Source organism: Scyliorhinus canicula, chromosome 8, assembly GCF_902713615.1.
Source record: "Scyliorhinus canicula chromosome 8, sScyCan1.1, whole genome shotgun sequence".
NCBI lineage: Eukaryota > Metazoa > Chordata > Chondrichthyes > Carcharhiniformes > Scyliorhinidae > Scyliorhinus > Scyliorhinus canicula.
Genome location: NC_052153.1, coordinates 90,061,110 through 90,082,312, shown reverse-complemented (window position 1 = coordinate 90,082,312; position 21,203 = coordinate 90,061,110). Strand labels below are relative to the sequence as shown.

The following is a 21,203-nucleotide window of genomic DNA, read 5'->3' as shown; positions in this document are numbered from 1 at the left end:
TCCCCCCCCCCCCCCCCCCCCCCCCCCCCCCCGACAGACAGACACACACACAATTCCCAAAAGAGACACCGCTGTCAGGAAGCCCCCCACCCCCGAAAAGAGAAATCTGTCAGGCAGAGATTGAGCAATTTGGGGACCTCTTCATTGAGGAGGGGTTCCTGAGCCTGGAGGAGCTAGAGGAGGAGTTTGAGTTTCCGGGTGGGAAAGGATTTCGATAATTGCAGCTGTGGGACTTTGTCTGGAGGCAGGTCCCGAGCTTCCCTCGCCTCCCTCTAAGGGGACTACAGGATAAGGTGATGTCAAAAACAGGAGTTGGGGAGGGGAGGGTCTGGTAAATATATAAGGAATTGATGGAGTGGGAAGAGGTCCCAATCGAGGAGGTGAAGAGGAAGTGTGAGGACGAGTTGGGGAGGGGATGTGGAGTTGGAAGTCGAGCTATGGGAGAAGGCCCTGAAAAGAGTCCATGCAGCCTCGTGTGCCAGGCTTAGCCTGATCCAGTTCAAGTTGGTCCACAGGGCTCATAAGACTGCGGCCCAGATGAGTAGGTTTTTGAGGAGGTGGAGGACAAATGTGGGAGGTGCGGTGATGTCTGGTGAATCAGGTACATATGTTCTGGGCATGTCTGAATCTGAGGGGATTTTGGCAGGGATTCTCAGATGTCATGCCAGAGGTTCTGGAAGGGACGGTGACTCCGAGTCCAGAGATGGCAATATTGGAGTGTCGGAAGATCTGGGGGCCCAGGGAGGGAGAAAGGCCAACGTTTTGGCCTTTGCCTCCCTGGTGGCCCAGAGACGGATTTTGCTGGGATGGAGGGACTCGGAGCCTCCAAAGTCGGGTGTGTGGGTCAGTGACATGGCAGGGTTTCTCAGGCTAGAGAAAATTAAGTTTGCCTTAAATGGTTCATTATAGGGGTTTGTTCGGAGGTGGCAGCCATTCATCGACTTCATTAAGGAAAGGTATGGGAGTCCACACACACACACACACACACTTCCCAGAAGAGAGATCTCTGTCAGGAAGCCCCCCCACCCCCGAAATGAGAAATCTGTCAGGAAGCCCACCCCAGAAAAGAGATCTCTGTTTGGGAACTAGAGAGCAGTCCAGACAGAGGCAGTGAAAAAAATTACTGTTGGGCATACACCTGCTGGCTTAGACAGAGGAAGCACCACTTGTCAATTCCTGGAAAGAGAAATCTGAGGGGTTTAAACCTTTGTTTAAACCCCTCAGATACTTGAGCTGAAAACCATTTATTTATTTGCTTCACTGGGCTGTGATTGATACCTTCCACACACACAGTTGTCAGCCTTGCTTCATTAATCTTCCTTCACAGTTGAGTAACTCTGAAGTGCACTGACCACAATGTTTATATGCACCAACCACTTCAAAGAGAGTTAAGTACATTCCAACCGACCCCCTTCACGCTTGAGTGATTTTGAAGTGCTCAGCTGGAAGCTGACAGCACTTAACTCTCTTAGAAGTGTTTAATGTTTGTAACCATTGTGATTAGAGCACTGCAGAGTTACTCAACCATGAATGACGATGAATGAAGCAAGGCTGACAGCCATGGGTGTGTGTGTGGAAGATGTTAATCAAAGCCCAGGAAGGGAAATGAATGAATGGGTGGTAGCTCAAGGATCCTGAGGGGTTTAAACACCAGTCACTGCTTTCTATTTCCTGGAATTGACACTTTGTGCTTCCCCCGTCCGTCCACATGGTTCTCGGCCCAGAGAGTCGGAGAATCACAAGGACCTGGAGAATATGGTGCTTGGCTCACTAAGTGGACACAAATGGGCCATTAACATCCATGTGCATCCTCCCACTGGCGCATGGAGATGAGCCTTTATCCTACTGCCAGCAGGGGGTGCTGGAGCATTGGAAACGGCGATCCCTTTTTCTTCATGACGTGCAATCTCCGCAGTAATGGGAACCCCACTACTGGCAGTGGGTGGGTGGCAGAGAATTCTGTCCAATGTTGATGGAATGTGGGGGTTGCTGGCATGGCCAACATTTATTGCCCATTGCTAATTGAACTTTGATAAGAAGTGGTTGGCAGCCTGCTTGAACCTCTGAAGTCCATGAGCAGTATGTGAACATGTGACACTGTTATGAGTGTTCCATGATCTTGACCCAGCAAAGATGAAGAAATAGCACGGTTAGGATACCATGTGATTCTGAGGGTATCCCACTGATATTTCAATGTGCTTTCTACCCTTTAAGCAAATCAACCAGACAGCTTTTCCCGTATTACAGGAATCAAACCAACAAATAATTAATATAAATAGAAAATCATGTAAATACTCAGATTAGACAGCATTGTAATAACACTTGTTCGCTGCATGAGTCCAAATTGAATGCACCCTAATATCACAGCAGCAGCTGACTTCCCCCCCCGCCAAAGATAAATGCGAGACTGGCTGCCAAAAACTAAGGCAGCCAAAGTGCCCATTACCATGAAGAAAGCTTTGGGATTGGGCATCTTGTCACCTACTCAGTGGGACGAATATGACTACTGTTATTTTCTTTTTAAAAATATTCTTTAATTCTCCTTTTTCACATTTTCTCCCAATAAACAATAATCAGTAACGAATGTAATGTCAATCCCATATCAATAACAACGATCCCATCCAAACCCACCAAACCCCAGACATTGGCCCGCATGTTAACATAAACAAATGACAAAAAGGAATCAGGAATCACCCATAGTCACCATTAACACATACAGTCCCTCTCCCCCAAACACTCCCAGCGTCCAATCCCCCTAATGTTCGATATGATCCATTTCTCGAAAGTGCATAAAGAATAACGCCCATGAATTGTAGAACCCCGCCATCCTTCCCCTCCATTCAAATTTGACCTTTTCAAGCATTGAGAATTCCAGCAGGACCCCCGCCACGTCAGGGCACAGGGTGGAGAGATTGATCTCCACCCTAACAGGATCCGCCTTCGGGCGATCAACGAGGCGAAGTCTACGACATCTGCCTCTACGCCCGTTTCCAACCCTGGCTGGTCCAACACCCCGAATATGGCCTCCCGTGGGCCAGGGACCAGTTTCACGTGCACCACTTTAGAGATTACCCTGAAAACCTTCTTCCAGTAATCCTCCAGCTTTGGGCAGGACCAAAACATATGAAGGTGGTTTGCGGGGTCTCCCCCGCAACGTTCACACACATCTTCTACCCCCTCAAAGAGCCGACTCATCCTCACCCTTGTAACGTGTGCTCTATGTAGCATCTTCAGCTGTATTAGTCCCAACCTTGCACATGAGGCGGAGGTTTTCACCCTCCGGAGCACTTCACACCAGAACCCCTCCTCCATACCCTCTCCCAACTCGTCCCCCCACTTGGCCTTGATCCCTTCTAGCGGCGCCTTCTGCTCCTACAAAATAGCCCTGTAAACCGCCTATACTACCCCCTCCTCCAGTCTCCTTGTCGTGAGCACCTCCTCCAGCATTGTGGAAGCCGGCTCTACTGGGAAGCTCTGTATCTCCTTTCTGGAAAAGTCTCGAACCTGCATGTATCTAAATATTTCCCCCTGTTCCAGCACATACTTCGCTCCCAGCCCCTTCAATCCCACAAAACGACCCTCAAGAAATAAATCTTTTCGTTCTAATTCCTTTCTCCTCCCATCTCCGAAAATTTCCATCCCACTTCCCTGGCTCAAATCGATGGTTCCCCGAATCGGCATTTCCCTTGACCCTGCCCCGAACCCGAAGTGCTGTCGAAACTGCCTCCAAATTCTCAAGGAAGCTATTGCTACCGGACTCCCTGAGTATCTCCCGGGGCCGTCGGGAGAGGCGCTGTCAATAGCACCTTCAATCCCGACCCCTTTCGCAAACTCTCTTCCATTCTGACCCATTGGGAGTCAACCCCTCTGACCCACCTCCGTACCGTCTCCACATTCGCCGCCCAGTAATAATACATCCGGTTCGGAAGACCTAAACCCCCTGCCTGCCGTCCTCTCTGTAGTAGCACCTTTTTAATTCTGGCCACCTTCTCTCCCCATATGAATGAGGTAAGCGTCCCTTAATCTCTCTGAAAAATGCCTTTGGCAGGAAAATCAGCAGGCATTGAAAAATAAACAGGAATCGTGGCAGCACATTGATTTTAACCGCCTGTACCCGACCCGCCAGTGACAGAGGGAGACCATCTCACCTTGCCAGATCGGCATTAGAAATGTTGTACCTGCGGAGCACCCCCCCACCCCCCCCCCCCAAATCTCGGACAACCTACACCCCCAGGTATCTAAAGTGAGTTCTGTTAATTTCTTTGTGTTTGTTTGTTTTCTCTCTCTCTCTCTCTCTCTCTCTCTCTCTCTCTCCTCTCTCTCTCTCTCTCTCTCTCTCTCTCTCTCTCCCTTTCTCTCTCCCCCCCTCTCTCTCTCCCCCCCCTCCCCTCATTACCTCCTAAATTACGTGGCCCAACTGTGCTCCTGCCTCAACCCATCTGAAACCCTGATCCATGCTGTTGGCATCTCATTGTACCAAATGCTATTAGTCCTTACCCCTGTGCTTGCTGACCTATATTGGCTTTAGTTGAGCAGCACCTCCATTTTTAAATTCTCATCCTTATTTCTCAATCTTTCCATGTTTTTACTCTTCCCCGATATCTGATTTCTAGCCCTGTCACCCTTAGATATCTTAGCTGCTCAAAGTTTGGCCTCTTGAACATCGCAGATTTTATTGGTACACCATTTGCTGCTGTGTAACTAAAAGTTAAACTTGTTTTATTATAAATTGATCTCTGTGTTTATTAGTAATTCATCATGCACTGTTCAGCATCAGGGATGGAGAATTTCTACCTTGTAATTCCGACTTTTTGATTATGTAATTCCGCCCTTTGAAATTTTTTTATGAACTCTGCCTGGATTGAATGTGGGCCAGAGTGAAGGAACATCCTGACCATGACTGCAGATTGGGAGGAAATCAGTTGGCTAGCAGCTATGTAGAGGTACAACTGGACAGCTTTTAATTCCCCTTACACCCTCCCTGTGGCACCAACTGTCCATGTTTGACCTGCTCTGGGCAGACCTTTTCCTCTCTCCTCAGTAACTTCATATTAGTTGTGGGCAACAACTGATGATAACTGTTGTGTGCCCTTGGCCTGAAGGTGTCTCGTTCTCTCTAGGACCAGTATGTGAGAGTTCAGGGGTGGAGGACAAAAGTGCTGAAAAAAGACAATGCGAACAATTGTGTGTCAAACTTGTTTTCCTGGTTATGAAGCATCAGGTAGTTGGCCTTTTATCCACTTGTGCCTTAATGTCTGAATTCTCTAAAGCTGCTTAGCTTTATTGATCAGCAAGGAGAGTTGAACATGACTACGCCATTTAAAAAAATAGCATAAACAATTTAATTGACAGAAGTCGTGTTCAATTTGTAATTTTATTTTAGCAAATCTCACGAAACAAGGCAAAAACATGAACTTTAGAAACATAAATTAGTTTGGAGATTGGCTGCCACCATACATTTGGAAAAAACAATTACAGTGATTCTTATGTACACAGCAGAAATTTGTGTTTATAAAGGGGCTTTGTGGGAAAAGTTCCCAGGTGCTTCATGATGTTACGGCACCCTGGGCTAGTGCGCGGTCAATTCCACTTGACCCAGAGTCGCAACACAATTGCAATTTACTATTGATTCTTAGAAAATACCCAAAGGTTTTGGTCTTTGACTGCCCAATAACGACATTCACCACGTTTGTAAATTTAAAAATAATTAGGCATATATACAACTGGTTAACTATTTTTTAACTCCTTAACCCCCGTTCTTTAATTTGCCCCAACTATAAAAAAAAAGAATAATGCGAAATGTAAAACAATAAAAATCTCTTTCAGATGGACATCTTCCAGTTTGATTATTTTAGGGTAGGCCTTCATTTGGATGAAGTCTTTGCTTTCAACCTTCAATAGTTTTCACTGTAGATTCATCAGGATCTCAAGACTTCTCTGCAGATTCAGAAACAGCAGGTGGGAAGCATTTTTAGAGATAAAGATAGAGAGAGAGCTGCTGACAGCTTCTCTCAGCGTCCAGGACCATTCCTCTTCCTGGGTCCTCTGAAAACATCCCACTTGGCAAGACCCAATCACTGTCTGTCGCCGGGCAGAATACGGTATTTGGCTAAAAGCAAATTACTGCTGATGCTGAAATATGCATTCCATATTCATTGATCCGTGAAGGAAACTCCAGTTCATGATCTAACATGCTGAATCTGATTCAATGTGTAGCCCTGCTTCAATTGTCAACAGTCCAGTTGCATAGGCAAAGGGAAAAAATGCTGAAAAATCTCAGCGGGTCTGGCAGCATCTGCAGGAAAAGGAAAGCACTCACGTTTCGAGTCCAGATGACCCTTTGTCAAAGCGGCTTTGGCTAATCCATTGACTACCAGCCAACCAATTGAACCGAATTCCTCCAATCTCTCTGATGCCATAAAGTCTGAGTTCTTCTGTTCAAAATCTAAATCTTCATAGCACAGTGTACTATTTTGTAACTTCTGTTCCTCACTTCCTCTGCTCGACTTAAAGGTATACAGCTATTAAATACCCATGGATCAAAAATGATGACGAAAAAGGTAAAAGAAATAGAAACTAAGTGAATCAATGGGAAGGGTCCTGAGAATGAGCATTATAAAACAAAGTATGCTACAAATTATAGAAAGAGATATTGGGTCAAATGAGAAATTGCTTGGTTCAAGAGGTAGGTTTAAGGGGTGTGCTAAAGGAAGAGAGCGAAGTAGAGAAAGGGAGAGGTATAGGGATGGAATTTCACAGCTTGGGTCTTGGCAGATGAAGGCACTAATAGTGGAGTGATTAAAATTAGGGATGCTCCAGAGGCCAGAATTATTTAAGGACTGTAAAAAGATTGTGGAGCTGGCGAAGATTATAGAGATAGGTCAGTCTGGTACAGCCTCCAAAAGGGATGAAATTGGTGGTCAGGAATGAAGTTTGTCACGGGGACGAAGACGAATGGCTTCAGTATTCCCCAAAATTATTTAATCCTGGGTGTTAAATAAGCAGTCTGTGAGTTTAGAGACAGTGGAAGGGTTCAGAGAAGCTGGGTATTGTCAGTGTGTGCTTGGGAACTGACATGTTTATCATACATTACAAAAAAGGGGCTGGTTTAGCTCATTGAGCTAAATCGCTGGCTTTTAAAGCAGACCAAGCAGGCCAGCAGCACGGTTCGATTCCTGTATCAGCCTCCCCGGACAGGCGCCGGAATGTGGCGACTAGAGGCTTTTCACAGTAACTTCATTGAAGCCTACTCGTGACAATAAGCGATTTTCATTTTTTCATTTCATTAGGGATGGGCAACAAATACTGGCCAGCCAGCAAGCCACATCCTGTAAAAAAATTTGTGAAACTTCACTTAGACTTGCCATTTACAACCTTTGCCTCGGCAACTGGACTGTTGACAATTGAAACAGAGCTACACAGTAAATCAGATTCAGCATGTTCGATCAGCAGGTTAGTTTCCTCCACGGATCAATTGGGAAGTTAGATCCTAAAATGCCCTTATGATTTCTTGTCATGAAAAATGTGCGACCTGTTAAATCCGTAGTAGGCAGAACGCATAAATGGAAGTAGAAATTACAGAACCAGGTTTATTTCGATACAATTACAATACTCCTCCACTCTTCTAAAGGTCACTTTCCTAGACCTGCAGCTAGGCCGGAGTTCTTATACAACTGGGGCTCACTTTGTAAAGGGGAAACCCTGCTCTTGTAAAGGGTAAGGACTGCCTGCCTTAAAACTGGAAATGCATATTCTGGGGAGGGCATGAGAAATCATATAATCCTGATCATACACTAATCATACACTCCTTCCTGCCACCCTGCGGCATCCTGTGCCTGCTTCGGATCGGTCCTGAACGTAGCGGACCTTTCTGCAATATCCAGAAGGGCGGGACTCAAACAGATGCGGAGGTGGCGACCCATCAACATCTTGGCTGGTGTGATGTCTGTCGGGGCATGCGGGGTTGTCTGCTAGCAGAATAAGAACCTTGCTAAGTGGATATCCCAGGATCACAATGTTTGTTTTTTCACGCAGAGCTTACAAGTTTGCACTGCCCGCTCGGCCAACCCATTGGGAGCTGGGTGGTGTGGGGCGTTTCCCACGTGACGGATCTGGTTGGCAGACATGAATGCCGCATGTAAATGCTAGATCAGTGTACGATACCAGCACCTCGGGTATGCCATGCATGCTGAATATGTGCCGGAGTTTCTCTACGATGGTCCGAGCAGTCGTCACCTGTGTGTTGAGGACCTCCATCCACTTTGAGTGGATGTTGACGAGGACAAGGAACATTTCCCCTTGAAATGGGCCTGCAAAGTCTATATGGAGGCGAGACCACGGATGACCTGGCCATTCCCATGGATGGAGCGGGCTGCAGGGGGCAACTTCGGGTGTGCCTGACTCCATACGCAGCACTGGGCCACCCGCTCGATGTCTGCATAGATGCTGAGCCACAAAACGTAGCTTTGTGGTTAGAATTTTTATCCTGGACACGTTGAGATAGGCCGCCACACGGGTAAGACCTCGCAGGATGGTCTCAATTACTCGCTGGAATATTGCACACGCAGAGGAAACTCCAAAGGGCAGGTGGGTGTATTTGTATAGCCCCTGTGTGTGTTCAGGGTGACAAAGCATCTGGACTGGGGTGGGGGGGGGGGGGGGGGGGGGGGGGCAGGACCAACTGGAGATAAGTTCTGCCCAAGTTCTCCATCTGGTCCAACTTTGTGTCCACCTTGGGTCATAAAATGAATGGGACAGGTCTGGAGCGGAAGTAGCGCGGTCAAGCCACACTTATTTGGGCATGGCTCCTTTTATGGAGCCCATGCCATCCTGGAATTCTGATAGAAACCTTGTTTGAACTCCCTCAGGGCCATGTGGGTGCATGCGGCATACCCACTGCCAATCAAACCGCAAGTGGCGTAGCCAGTCTCGGCCCAACAAGCTTGGACTGCCCCCATGGACCACCACACAAGGAGGTTTTGTAGACTGTTGACCATACTTGACTGAAACCGTTGAAATCCCGTCATTACCAGCGGTTCCCCTCTATAAGTGGCGAGTCTCGCATTGGTGACCGACAGGGTCAGCGATTGAAGGCCAGACCGAATGCGGTCGAACATGCTACGACTGACTACCTACACTGCTGCCCCAGTGTTGAGTTCCATGCAGATTGGGTGTCTATTAATCCGCAGGGAGATCCGGATGGGCGCTACTCTTGGCGCAGCCACGGAGTGTAACTGTTCGTAGATGCTGTCCGCATGTTGCACGTAGTAAACCCTGTCAAGTGGTGGGTTGTTGCGCCTAGCGGGTCGGCGGGTAGATCTTCATGGGGCCTCCTGTCTCTCTAGTTTTTGCGGCCTTTTGTGGTCCACGTTGTCTGGTGGTCATATTCCTGTTCCTCCTGATCGGGGGAGAATGTCCGGCGACGTCCCTGCCTCTATTATGGCGGTCCGTGTTCCTCAGGTAGGCATTGGGGGCCAGTCGCTAGGTCTAGCAGAGTGCGATAGGTGCTTGTAATTCCATCCCAGACTGAGGATTGTCACTCCCTGGTGTTCCTGGACCCCTTGTTCGGCACTTTCTCTCGAAATAGCTATTGCTACCTTGCATTGCAGGTTCAAGTGGGACTCGGCTAGTAATTTCCTTGCATGGCCGCATCACGGAGTCCACACACCAAACAATCCCTGAGTGTCTCATTCAGTGTCACTCTGAATTCGCAAGTTTTCGGAGGAGGGCCACGAAGTCAGTCACCGACCAGGCTTGGGCCTGAGCAGCCGTGTGGAACTAGAAGTGGCGTATGATGAGCGGTGGTTTCGGACCAAAATATTCCCCCATCAGGGTGGCGAACGACCGGGAATCTGGGGCATCCGGGTGAGTCAGGCTCTTCATCATACTGTAGGTGGGCCATCCGCAAGTCGTCAGTAATATAACCGTTTTTGGGCATTGGCAGTAATTGGACTCGTTCTTAAAAAATAGTCCATGCGTTCAACATATTGCCCCCAATTGACTGAACCTGTAGCAAAAGGTTCCAGCTTTCCTATGATTGGCATTTCAGTGTTTAGTAGTGGGGCTGACCGAAGCCTGGGCGCGTAACAACCGGTGTCGGTGACAGCTCCTCGGAATCCTCGTAGCCAGTGTTGAATTTGTGGTGGGCAGCAGTGGCGGACTGGGTCTAAAAATATTGGTTGCCAGGAGACAAAGTGGGCCCACCCACAACTACAATGCTATCATTTAATTTTCATAACGAATAAATAAAATTTTCAAAAAATACATATGGAAAAAAGGGTACAATTAAAATCTTTGTGGAAAAAATGTGTATTTCTTAGTAATTACAGTGTACATGTACTGTACATATTACTGGCAGTAGATACCAAATGTAAATACAGAATGTTATAATTGAATTATTTTTTTTTTAATTTTAAGTAATTGGTTGATATTTTTAAATAGTTTACTGCACAATTTACACATTAACAGATAGTTCAAAAGCACAATAGAGCATTGCATGCAGTCCACTATATTAAGAGCAATCGTTTGTGTTCGCTAGATGATTGTGCGAATCTTCCAATAATTGCTTCTGCATCCAATTCATCTAACAATTCCTTTTCAATGGATAGCAACATGTATGATTCCAAATTCTCCTCAGACAGCGAATTTCTTAACCTTGACTTTATGATCTTTAGCTTTGAAAATGTCCTCTCACATTGGACTTGAGTAACTGATAGTGTGCAGATGACTTTATAAAGTTCATAAAGGTTATCAAATGCCTTGTCATGAAGTCTGTTGGATGCCAGAATTTTTAGTACACACGATGGGCAAGTGCTGCAAATTTTACAATTGTTGCAACTGGAATCCATATTCTCACCATCATTAAGCAATAGCTTTAATACATCAAAATTTGAAGCAAAAGAAAACAATTCCAATATTACTTGATCTTTGCTGATTTGTGGAAACAGCTTAATAATACCTTCCAATGCTTCATATTCAAGGCCCTTCTCTGCAATAGTTTTAAACTTTGCTGGGTCCAAGCAGGACAAATCTTTATACAACTGTTTGTGTTGTACAAAGCGTGATTCTAGTGACTGGACAATGCGATCCATTATTAGGTTAAACACATTTACTCGAAAATCAGCTAGAGAATCTGAGGAATTTCTTTCATCATCAATAAGCTCATCTGCCATTCTTTTTTTCTTCCTCTGCCTCTTAACTGGCAATGCTGTTTCCAACGCATCAATTTCCAATATTTGATTTTCATCCATATTCATCTGTGAAATCCTGTCATTACATTTATTTACAAATTCCAAAGCCTTGCTGTGAATGTTATCAAATGTTCTTGTCTGTTCCTTCAACTTTGTTGTAGCTGAATCTACCAAACTCCATGCAGTAAACATATCTAAACCACTTGTCTGTAGATAACTTGATAACGGGGTTGTAGTTTCAAATATATACAAGTAAGTAAATGCTGTCAATATGGTTTCAAACTTTAGAAGACTTTGAAGTAAAACATTTGCTTCATGTTTTGTTTTTGCATCAAACGTTTCTGAATCTTGTATCATTGATAAGCATGCCAATAGATTTACGAAAGTGCTGGTAGCGGCATCATCAAAACGTCCAAATACAGTTGTTGCTGCATTGGATTTTCCTGACCATCTGGTCTAACCAATTAGCTTTAATCATTTCATTTTTTCTTGTCCTAGATGTTTTCCAACAACTTCTATCCATACAGCCATTCTCTTGTATGATGCTTTCACAAAAGTTGCTATATTCTGGAGCAAATTGAAAAAAGAAACTGCAGGCCCACAGCATTTTGTTGTTTCAGTTATCACCAAATTCAAGACATGGGCATAGCACCATATATGAACATGTTGATCAGCCACATCAGCAATTTTACTTTGTAAACCATTATACTGGCCATGGTAGCTTGCAGCGCCATCTGTGCTATCAGATAAACATTTTTGGGGGTCAATTTTAAGATGCTGTAATGTTTCAATCAATAGATCAAAAAGTCCCTGTCCTGTACCATCATTACTTGGCACAACTGAAAGTAGTCGCTCACAGATAATACCTTTAAGCAGATACCGAATAATAATGCTAAACTGATCGATGGATGAATTATCTTGTGTTGAATCAACCTGAATAGAATAATATTTTGCTTGAGAAACTTCATAACTAAGTCTTTCTTGTATCATATTCTTCATAATTTTGATTAACATGTATATAGTTATGTAACATGTATACAGGTATGTAACAAGTCCACCACGGCCTTTACCTTGAGCCTTGTTGCTCTAATCGTTTGATTCTTTGTTTAGACTTGTTTTGCACTGCGGAAACGTGAGCTGCCATAATGGGGTCATATTTTGCCATCAACTGCACTAGCTAAAAAATTGCCATGATTCAGAACCTCATTTTCTAGAGTGTAGGCCGATTCATTTCTGTGACCTCGAAAAGGAAGTGCTTGCTTGCCTAACATCTTTATGATGTCTATATTCCTCATGACAATACTTCTCTGCTTCAATACTTCTTCTTTCCTTTTAATTAGTGATGCTGCAAATCACTAAGCTGATTCACAATATCTAAGGTGCCATCATTAACTACACTGATATATTGCTGAGCATTTCTGACATGTGTTGTTGTCGATTCATGTAAAGTCAAGCTCTGGCTAATACGCCTGTAGTCACTAAAGCCACGTACAAAGGGTGATGGATTACAAGTGTTGGGAAACTCAAAGGCTAAGCAGTATGAACAATATAAGCATCTATTTTCTTTGTTATATGTTAGCCATTTTCTTGGGACTGAGTCATTCATAATTTTCCTCTCATACATAAACGAGCATCAAATGGCAGATCATCAAGTGGCTGAAGTGGATGTTCAGCAAAAAACTGTTTTAGCTTTGCTCGTGATGGATATTGGAAGATTCCAGTAATTCATCTTTCATTTTCTTGCGTAGGTTCATTTACAGGATGTGCTTCAGAAACCAAGTCGTTTATGCTTGAAGGAATATCTGATTCCCTGTCACTAGTTGAAGCTATGTGTTCAGATGTTGCAGCTACAGGCAGTACAGATACCGGAACAAGGAAGCCAGAATAAATATTGGGCCTGGGTTGATTAGTAATGGATGCACTTGTATTTGTCTCTAGATTCAAAGTAGCTCTTCTCTGTTCTTGTAACTCGCATGTCATTGCATCATCACCATGAGCATTGTTTCTTGCTTCTTGATTATTTGTTGCAGAACTGGATATTGATGTGGATTGTGCTTGTGGTATTATAAACTCTGTAATAGGCCTGCATCGCTTGGCTGCTTCCTTCCTTTCTGCTTCTTTTTGTTCTTTGCGTTTTAGTGACCCAGATTTATGCTTTTTCTTTTCCATGCTGGTAGGGGTAATATTCCTGAAATAAAAACTTAATTAAAAATAGCCGCATTGGGAAAAATGAATATTGATGATTGCAAGAATAACTTGAAGGAACGCCAGATAAATCCCTATTTGATAAAAAATATAAAATAACTTACTTACACTTCAATAGGCTATGTTCATTAGTCAATACTACTGTGGCCTATGCAGCTTCAGAAGAGGAGACAATCCACTGTCCAGTGTTCACACCAGCAAGCAACTGAGACAACTGTTGAAACTTAGAAGTTTGGTCCGACTATAGTAAGACATTAAGAATGGTCCCACGACCAAAGTTAACATGTCCAGTTTGATACCAGTGTAGTGTTGCAAGTCGCAACCCTTTGAGTTTACCGATCATGGCTTATAATTTCTATATCTTTGACCTCATGATTCACGGTCAAAGGTACCGCTTCTCCTTTTCGGTGACCTCACGACCCTATGTACTGCTTGATATCCTTTCAAGTTGCCGACCATCTCAAATCACGAACTGTAACTTTATCTTTAAATTCACACACTCTTGCTGAAAACGTGTATTTCCAACTATGTCCGACCCGGGTGAACCAGCTCCCCCCCCCCCCCCCCCCCAACTCCTTTCCACATCTGTTTAGCACTGCTTCGTTCCTTCATACTCTGAGTGATTGTTTGTTTCTTTATTGCATTTTTATTTGGTATTGCTCTTTTTAAAAACAATTATATTTTATTAAGTTAGAATACAAATCTCAGGAAAGAAGTTGGAGATTTATTTATCTAATTAATTATAATTTTTAAGGGCCCTTCAGAGATTCACGGGCCCCTTCTTGGCTCTCCAGGCCCCGGACCGATGTACCGGCTGAACCAAGACTACTGCTTGATATCCTTTGAAGTTGCCGACCATCTCAAATCATGAATTGTAACTTTATCTTTGAATTCACACACTCTTGCTGAAAACATGAATTTCCTTAATTATGCCCGACCCGGGCCCCCCTATTCCACATCCACTACCTCCCCTGCTTCGTTCCTTTTCATGCACTGCTTATTTGTGTCCTGTTCTCTTTTTTTTTCTTATTCCTTTTTATTACTAAACAGTTGTCTGTGTTTGTTTCTTTATTGCATTTTTATTTGATATAGGGGGCCCACTTCATCAGGGGCCCACTTGCCATGAGGCAAGCTGACACCCTGGCCAGTCCGCCACTGGTGGGCAGAACGCATATACGAAAGTAGAAATTACAGAACGAGGTTTAGTTTGATACAGTTAAAATACTACTACGGTCCCCTAAGGGTCTCCTTCCCTGACCTGCAGCTAGGCCAGGGTTTTTATACAAAACTGCCTTAAAGGGGAAGTTCACATTCCGGGGAGGTCATGGGAAATTGTATAGTTCTGATCCCGGGACCTCAATTGCGGTTATAACAAGACCTTTTTGCCTTCACCAACTCTCATTGCATATCATAGCTCATTCCATGTGAAACAATTGTTTTACATTTCATAGATAGATGATAGGCTGAATCTGAATCTAATGATGACAGATGCAAACTTTGGGTAATATATCAACATTTAGTTTGGCTTCAGCTGCATAAAACTGACTTTTTTTCCCCTGTGTTTGTTAAGTTTCTAAAGTTGCAGATGTTCTGGCTCCTGTGTGAAATGGTTGCTTTAATCTTTTCAGTACCCTTTTAAAACATCTGACAGCTACTATGATAAGACAGTGTGTTACAATGGCTATTCAGATTAAATGTACCATCATTACAGCATAAGCAAATATTATTGTCCTTATATTGGTGAATGAGAATTTTAAAAGTGAATATTTAGCAATGTTCAGAATGATTAAATATGTTGTTTTTGTGTCTTTATCCCCAAGGTCACAGCAATTAAAATGCTTACATTTTCTAACTCTCAGCAAAAAGTGGGTTACTCTTAAGAAGCTTTGTTTGTTTATAAAATTAAACTTTTTAAAATAACTCACTTGAGAATAAGGAATATAGTGTGTTTTCTCTCCTTTCACTTTCCTCCGTGGCCCCACTTGCTTAATGTGCTTTCTGACGTTCCTAGAGCACTGGAGCAACATCTAAAACAATCATTCTAATCATTATAATCTGTTATTTGTTTTTCTCTCAGCCAGTTTTAGAAACTCTCAAAATTAAGCTTTTGAAATTCATCCTTTAGTTTTGTCATTTATGAAGAAACAGTATTTAGTTGTGGATTAAGAAAGAAACATTCTAAATATCTGGCCAGTTTAAATATATTAAATACATTGAAACATTGTAAGAAATTGTGTACACTGCACTTGCTCAGCCACCAGGATCTGCCTTCGCTTAATGTTGTGTCTATTTAGGATGCAAATTTTAAGCACATGCCCAGGCGGCACGGTGGTTAGCAATGTTGCTTCACAGCGCCAGGGACTCAGGTTCGATCCCTGGCTCAGGTCACTGTACGGAGTTTGCACATTCTCCCTGTGTATGTGTGAGTTTCCTCCGGGTGCTCTGGTTTCCTCCCACAAGTCCTGAAAGATGTGCATGTTAGGTGAATTGGACATTCTGAATTCTCCCTCGGTGTACCCAAAAAGGCGCCGGAGTATGGAAGCTAGGGGATTTTCACAATAACTTAATTGCAGTGTTAATGTAAGCCTATTGTAATAAAGATTATAATTAATAAATAAAGCCAAAATGCTGGAAAAACTTGGAACCGGTCTGGCAGCACCTTTGGAGAGAAACAAAGTTAACTTTTCAAGACCAAAATGACTCTTGAACTTTTTAAGGAGTGAATTCCAGATTGTGTGGTGAATCACAAGGGCATGATCAGCAATGGCGATGTGAAAGAATGGGCAATAGACCTAGGTCAGTCAGAGGAAGAGATTTTAGAGGAGTCGTAAGGCTGGAGGAGGTTACAGAGATAAGGAAAGGGAATCAAACATGAGGCTGAGAATTTTGGATTAAGAGAGTGGGGGACCGGTAGCTATTATAGGTCTGTCAGCTAGGACAGGATAATGAGTGAGAAGGACTTGATGGCGCCACGTGGCACTTCTGCCTCACAGTGCCAGGGACCCAGGCTCCATATCGGCCTTGGGTGATTGTGGAGTTTGCACATTCTCCCCGTCTCTGCGTGAGTTTCCTCTGGGTGCTCCAGTTTCCTCCCACAGTCCAAAGATGCGCGGTTAGGTTCGGGGGTTATTGGAATAGGGTAGGGAAGGGGCTTAGGTGGAGTGCTCTTTCAGAGGGTCACTGCATACTCAATGGGCCGAATGACCTCCTCCTAAAACAGATAAAATTATGAAGGGAATAGGTAGGATAGATGCAGGCAGGTTGTTTCCACTGGCAGGTGAAAGCAGAACTCGGGGGCATAGCCTCAAAATAAGGGGAAGTGGATTTAGGACTGAGCTTAGGAGGAACTTCACCCAAAGGGTTGTGAATCTATTGAATTCCCTGCCCATTGAAGCAGTTGAGGCTCCTTTATTAAATGTTTTCAAAATAAAGATAGATAGTTTTTTGAAGAATAAAAGGTTATGGTGTTCGGGCGGGAAAGTGGAGCTGAGTCCACAAAAGATCAGCCATGATCTCATTGAATGGCGGAGCAGGCTCAAAGGGCCAGATGGCCTACTTCTGCTCCTAGTTCTTTTGTTCTGCATGGTAAGGATTCTATGGAAGTATTTTCTTTGCACAAGTGTTATTTTTTAAAAATGCAGCTTGTTCCAGCAGTCAAACTAAACCAGTTTATACCATTTTACTTTTGTAACTACTGTAAGCATTTGACATTTTTGTCTTTTTACAAATCTCAAGTACAAATGGCTGGCACTATCGTCTTCTAGAGATCCTGCTAAGCAAAAGCAAAGAAGAAAAACGATAAAGCTGGGACATGGTTTGAAAGGAAAAGCTACTATTCGTATAGGTAATGATTGTTTTCCAACTAATAAAAATATGGATTTGCAGAATAATGTTTTGTAATTCTTGAATATTAACTTATGTGAACATTATAATTAGATGGTTAAATTACCATGTTCAAACTAAAACTGCATTGTCAAAGTATATTAAGCAATGGTATGTTTCATTAAAAAAAAGTTGTATTTTCATAAGCTCAGCATAATTGTAAATTTCAGACACAAAGTGGGATTTAATTACTCCACAAACTACATTTGGGTGGCTTCACATTAAACCATGTTTCATTAGAGAGTGTTGTTAGTTGTGGTTCTGCACACTTAGGCTTTTAAATTTTTCCCCCACAAAGTTGCTACCAGTTGCACTGCAAGGACAGCACCTGGGACCTTGGTGAATAATAAAAGTGCGACATATGCCCACTATGGGCAGGACTGGAAAATCCCTGCCATGGAGACCATTTGAATCTGTACTAGTTCTAGCTTCTGATTGAAACTAATTGCTTGAGAATGCATTTTTCCCGCTACGCATTAATATTTTTTCTTTTTCAAGGATCTATCCAGTGTCATCTTAAATTTTACAATTGATTTGGCTCTTTGGCAATGTATTTTCACATTTTATGCAGCTCCAGTGTCTGTTCTGTTGGGGAGGTTTTAAGCTAATGTGGCAGGGGGGTGGGAACCAGATTAGGAAGTTAGAGGTCAGTAAAGAAGCAGCAACTAAAGCCAGTAAGGTACTGGATAATAAACTCAATGTGACTAAGGGGAAGAGTAGACAGGGACGAGATGGTGATCGCAAAGGGACAGGTGGTCTGAGGTGCATTTGTTTTAATGCGAGAAGTGTAGCAGGTAAGGCAGATGAACTGAGGGCTTGAATTAGTACCTGGGAATATGATGTTATTGGTATTACTGAGACTTGGTTGAAGGATGGGCAAGACTGGCAACTAAATATCCCAAATATGCTTCAGGAGGGATAGAGAGGGAGGTAAAGGGTGTGGAGGAATTGCATTACTCGTCAGAGATGATATCACAGCTGTGACTAAGGAGGGCACGATGGAGGATTTGAGCACTGAGGCAATATGGACAGAGCTAAGAAATAGGATGGGTGCAGTAACATTATTAGGACTTTACTATGGGCCTCCCAAAAGCGAGGGTGATGTAGAGGTACAAATATGTAGACAGATTATAGAACAATGTAGGAGCAATAGGGTGGTTGTGATGGGAGATTTTAACTTCCCCAACATTGAATTGGACTCATGTAGTGTTGGAGGCGTAGATGGAGCAGAATTTGTAAGGAGCATCCAGGAGAGTTTTTTAGAGCAGTATGTAAATAGTCCAACTCGGGAAGGGGCCATACTGGACCTGGTATTGGGGAATGGTCCCGGCCAGGTGGTTGACATTTCAGTCGGCGATTACTTTGGGAACAGCGATCACAATTCTGTAAGTTTTAGAATACTCATGGACAAAGACGAGAGTGATCCTAAAGGAAGAGTGCTAAATTGGGGAAAGGCCAACTATAACAAAATTCGGCAGGAGCTCTGGAATGTGGACTGGGAGCAGCTGTTTAAAGGTAAATCCACATTTGAAATGTGGGAGTCTTTTAAGGAAAGGTTGATTAGAGTGCAGGACAGACATGTTCCTGTGAAAATGAGAGATAGAAATGGCAAGATTAGGGAACCATGGATGACGGGTAGAATTGTGAGACTAGCTAATATGGAAAAGGAAGCATATGTAAGATCGAGGCGACTCAAAACTGATGAAGCTTTGGAGGAATATCGAGAAAGTAGGACAAATCTCAAACACGCAATAAAGAGGGCTAAAAGGGGTCATGAAATATCTTTGGCTAACAGGTTAAAGAAAATCCCAAAGCCTTTTATTCGTATATAAGGAGCAAGAGGGTAACTAGAGAAAGGATTGGCCCACTCAAAGACAAAAGAGGGAATTTATGCGTGGAGTCAGAGGAAATGAGTGAGATTCTTAATGAGTACTTTGCATCGGTATTCACCAAGGAGAGGGACATGATGGATGTTGAGGCGAAGGATGGATGTTTAAATACTCGAGGTCATGTCGGCATAAGGAAGGGGGAGGTTTTGGGTATTCTAAAAGGCATTAAGGTGGACAAGTCCCCAGGACCAGATGAGATCTATCCCAGGTTACTGAGGGAAGCGAGGGACGAAATAGCTGGGGCCTTAACAGATATCTTTGCAGCATCCTTGAGCACGGGTGGGGTCCCAGAGGACTGGAGAATTGCTAATGTTGTCCCTTGTTTAAGAAGGGTAGCAGGGATAATCCAGGGAATTATAGACCTGTGAGCTTGACGTCAGTGGTAGGCAAACTGTTGGAGAAGATACTGAGGGATAGAATCTATTCACATCTGGAAGAAAATAGACTTATCAGTGATAGGCAGCATGGTTTTGTGCAGGGAAGGTCATGTCTTACAAACCTAATAGAATTCTTTGAGGAAGTGACAAAGTTAATTGATGAGGGAAGGGCTGTAGATGTCATATACATGGACTTCAGTAAAGCATTTGATAAAGTTTCCCATGGCAGGTTGATGGAAAAAGTGAAGTTGTATGGGGTTCAGGGTGTACTAGCTAGATGGATAAAGAACTGGCTGGGCAACAGGAAACAGAGAGTAGTGGTGGAAGGGACTGTCTCAAAATGGAGAAAGGTGACTAGTGGTGTTCCACAGGGATCCGTGCTCGGACCACTGTTGTTTGTGATATACATAAATGATCTGGACGAAGGTATAAGTGGTCAGATGAGCAAGTTTGCAGATGATACTAAGATTGGTGACGTTGCAGATAGCGAGACGGACTGTCAGAGAATACAGCAAAATATAGATAGATTGGAGAGTTGGGCAGAGAAATGGCAGATGGAGTTCAATCCAGGCAAATGCGAGGTGATGCATTTTGGAAGATCTAAATCAAGAGCAGATTATATGGTCAATGGAAGAGTCCTGGGGAAAATTGATGTCCAGAGAAATCTGGGAGTTCAGGTCCATTGTACCCTGAAGGTGGCAATGCAGGTTGATAGAGTGGTCAAGAAGGCATACTTCATGAAGGCTTGCCTTCATCGGACGGGGTATTGAGTACAAGAGTCGGCAGGTCATGTTACAGTTGTATCGGACTTTGGTTAGGCCACATTTGGAATACTGCGTGCAGTTCTAGTCGCCACATTACCAGAAGGATGTGGATGCTTTAAAGAGGGTGCAGAGGAGGTTCACCAGTATGTTACCTGGTATGGAGGGTGCTAGCTATGAAGAAAGGTTGAGTAGATTAGGATTGTTTGTTTTCGTTGGAAAGACGGAGGTTGAGGGGAGACCTGATTGAGGTCTACAAAATTATGGGAGGCATGGACAGGGTGGATAGCAACAAGCTTTTTCCAAGAGTGGGGGTGTCAATTACAAGGGGTCACGATTTCAAGGTGAGAGGGGGAAAGTTTATGGGAGATGTGCGTGGAAAGTTTTTTACGCAGAGGGTGGTGGGTGCCTGGAATGCTTTGCCAGCGGAAGTGGTAGAGGTGGGTATGATAGCCTCATTTAAGATGCATCTGGACAGATATATGAACGGGTGGGGAACAGAGAGAAGTAGACCTTGGTAAATAGGCAACAGGTTTAGATAAAGGACCTGGATCGGCACAGGCTGGGAGGGCCGAAGGGCATGTTCCTGTGCTGTAATTTTCTTTGTTCTGTAATCAGGTATCCAAAGCTACAAGTAGCACTTCATAAACGTGGCCAATAGGAAGAGAGAGAGTATGTGGATGGATTTGTTTATTGTCATGCGTACCGAGGTACAGTGAAAAGTATTTTTCTGCGAACAGCTCAGACAGATCATTTAGTACATGAAAAGAAAAGGAAATAAAAAGAAAATACATAATAGGGCAACACCAGGTACACAATGTAAATACATCAACATCTCATTGGGTGAAGCATACAGGAATGTAGTATTAATCAGGTCAATCCATAAGAGGGTGATTTAGG

At 43.7% G+C, this 21,203-nt stretch overlaps 1 protein-coding gene across 10 annotated transcripts in view; it reads left to right on the top strand.

The window, feature by feature from the left end:
* The window catches only part of cep78 (centrosomal protein 78), a 160,618-nt gene that overhangs the window by 89,489 nt on the left and 49,926 nt on the right, over window positions 1–21,203 (top strand). For all 10 annotated transcript variants that reach the window (XR_005461600.1, XM_038804910.1, XM_038804906.1 and 7 more), the window contains one exon: window positions 17,130–17,238. Coding sequence is in view for 9 of the 10 variants with exons in the window: in XM_038804910.1 (XP_038660838.1) it covers window positions 17,130–17,238 (109 nt within the window). In the remaining variant the exon portion in view is untranslated. The remainder of the gene's footprint in view (window positions 1–17,129; window positions 17,239–21,203) is intronic.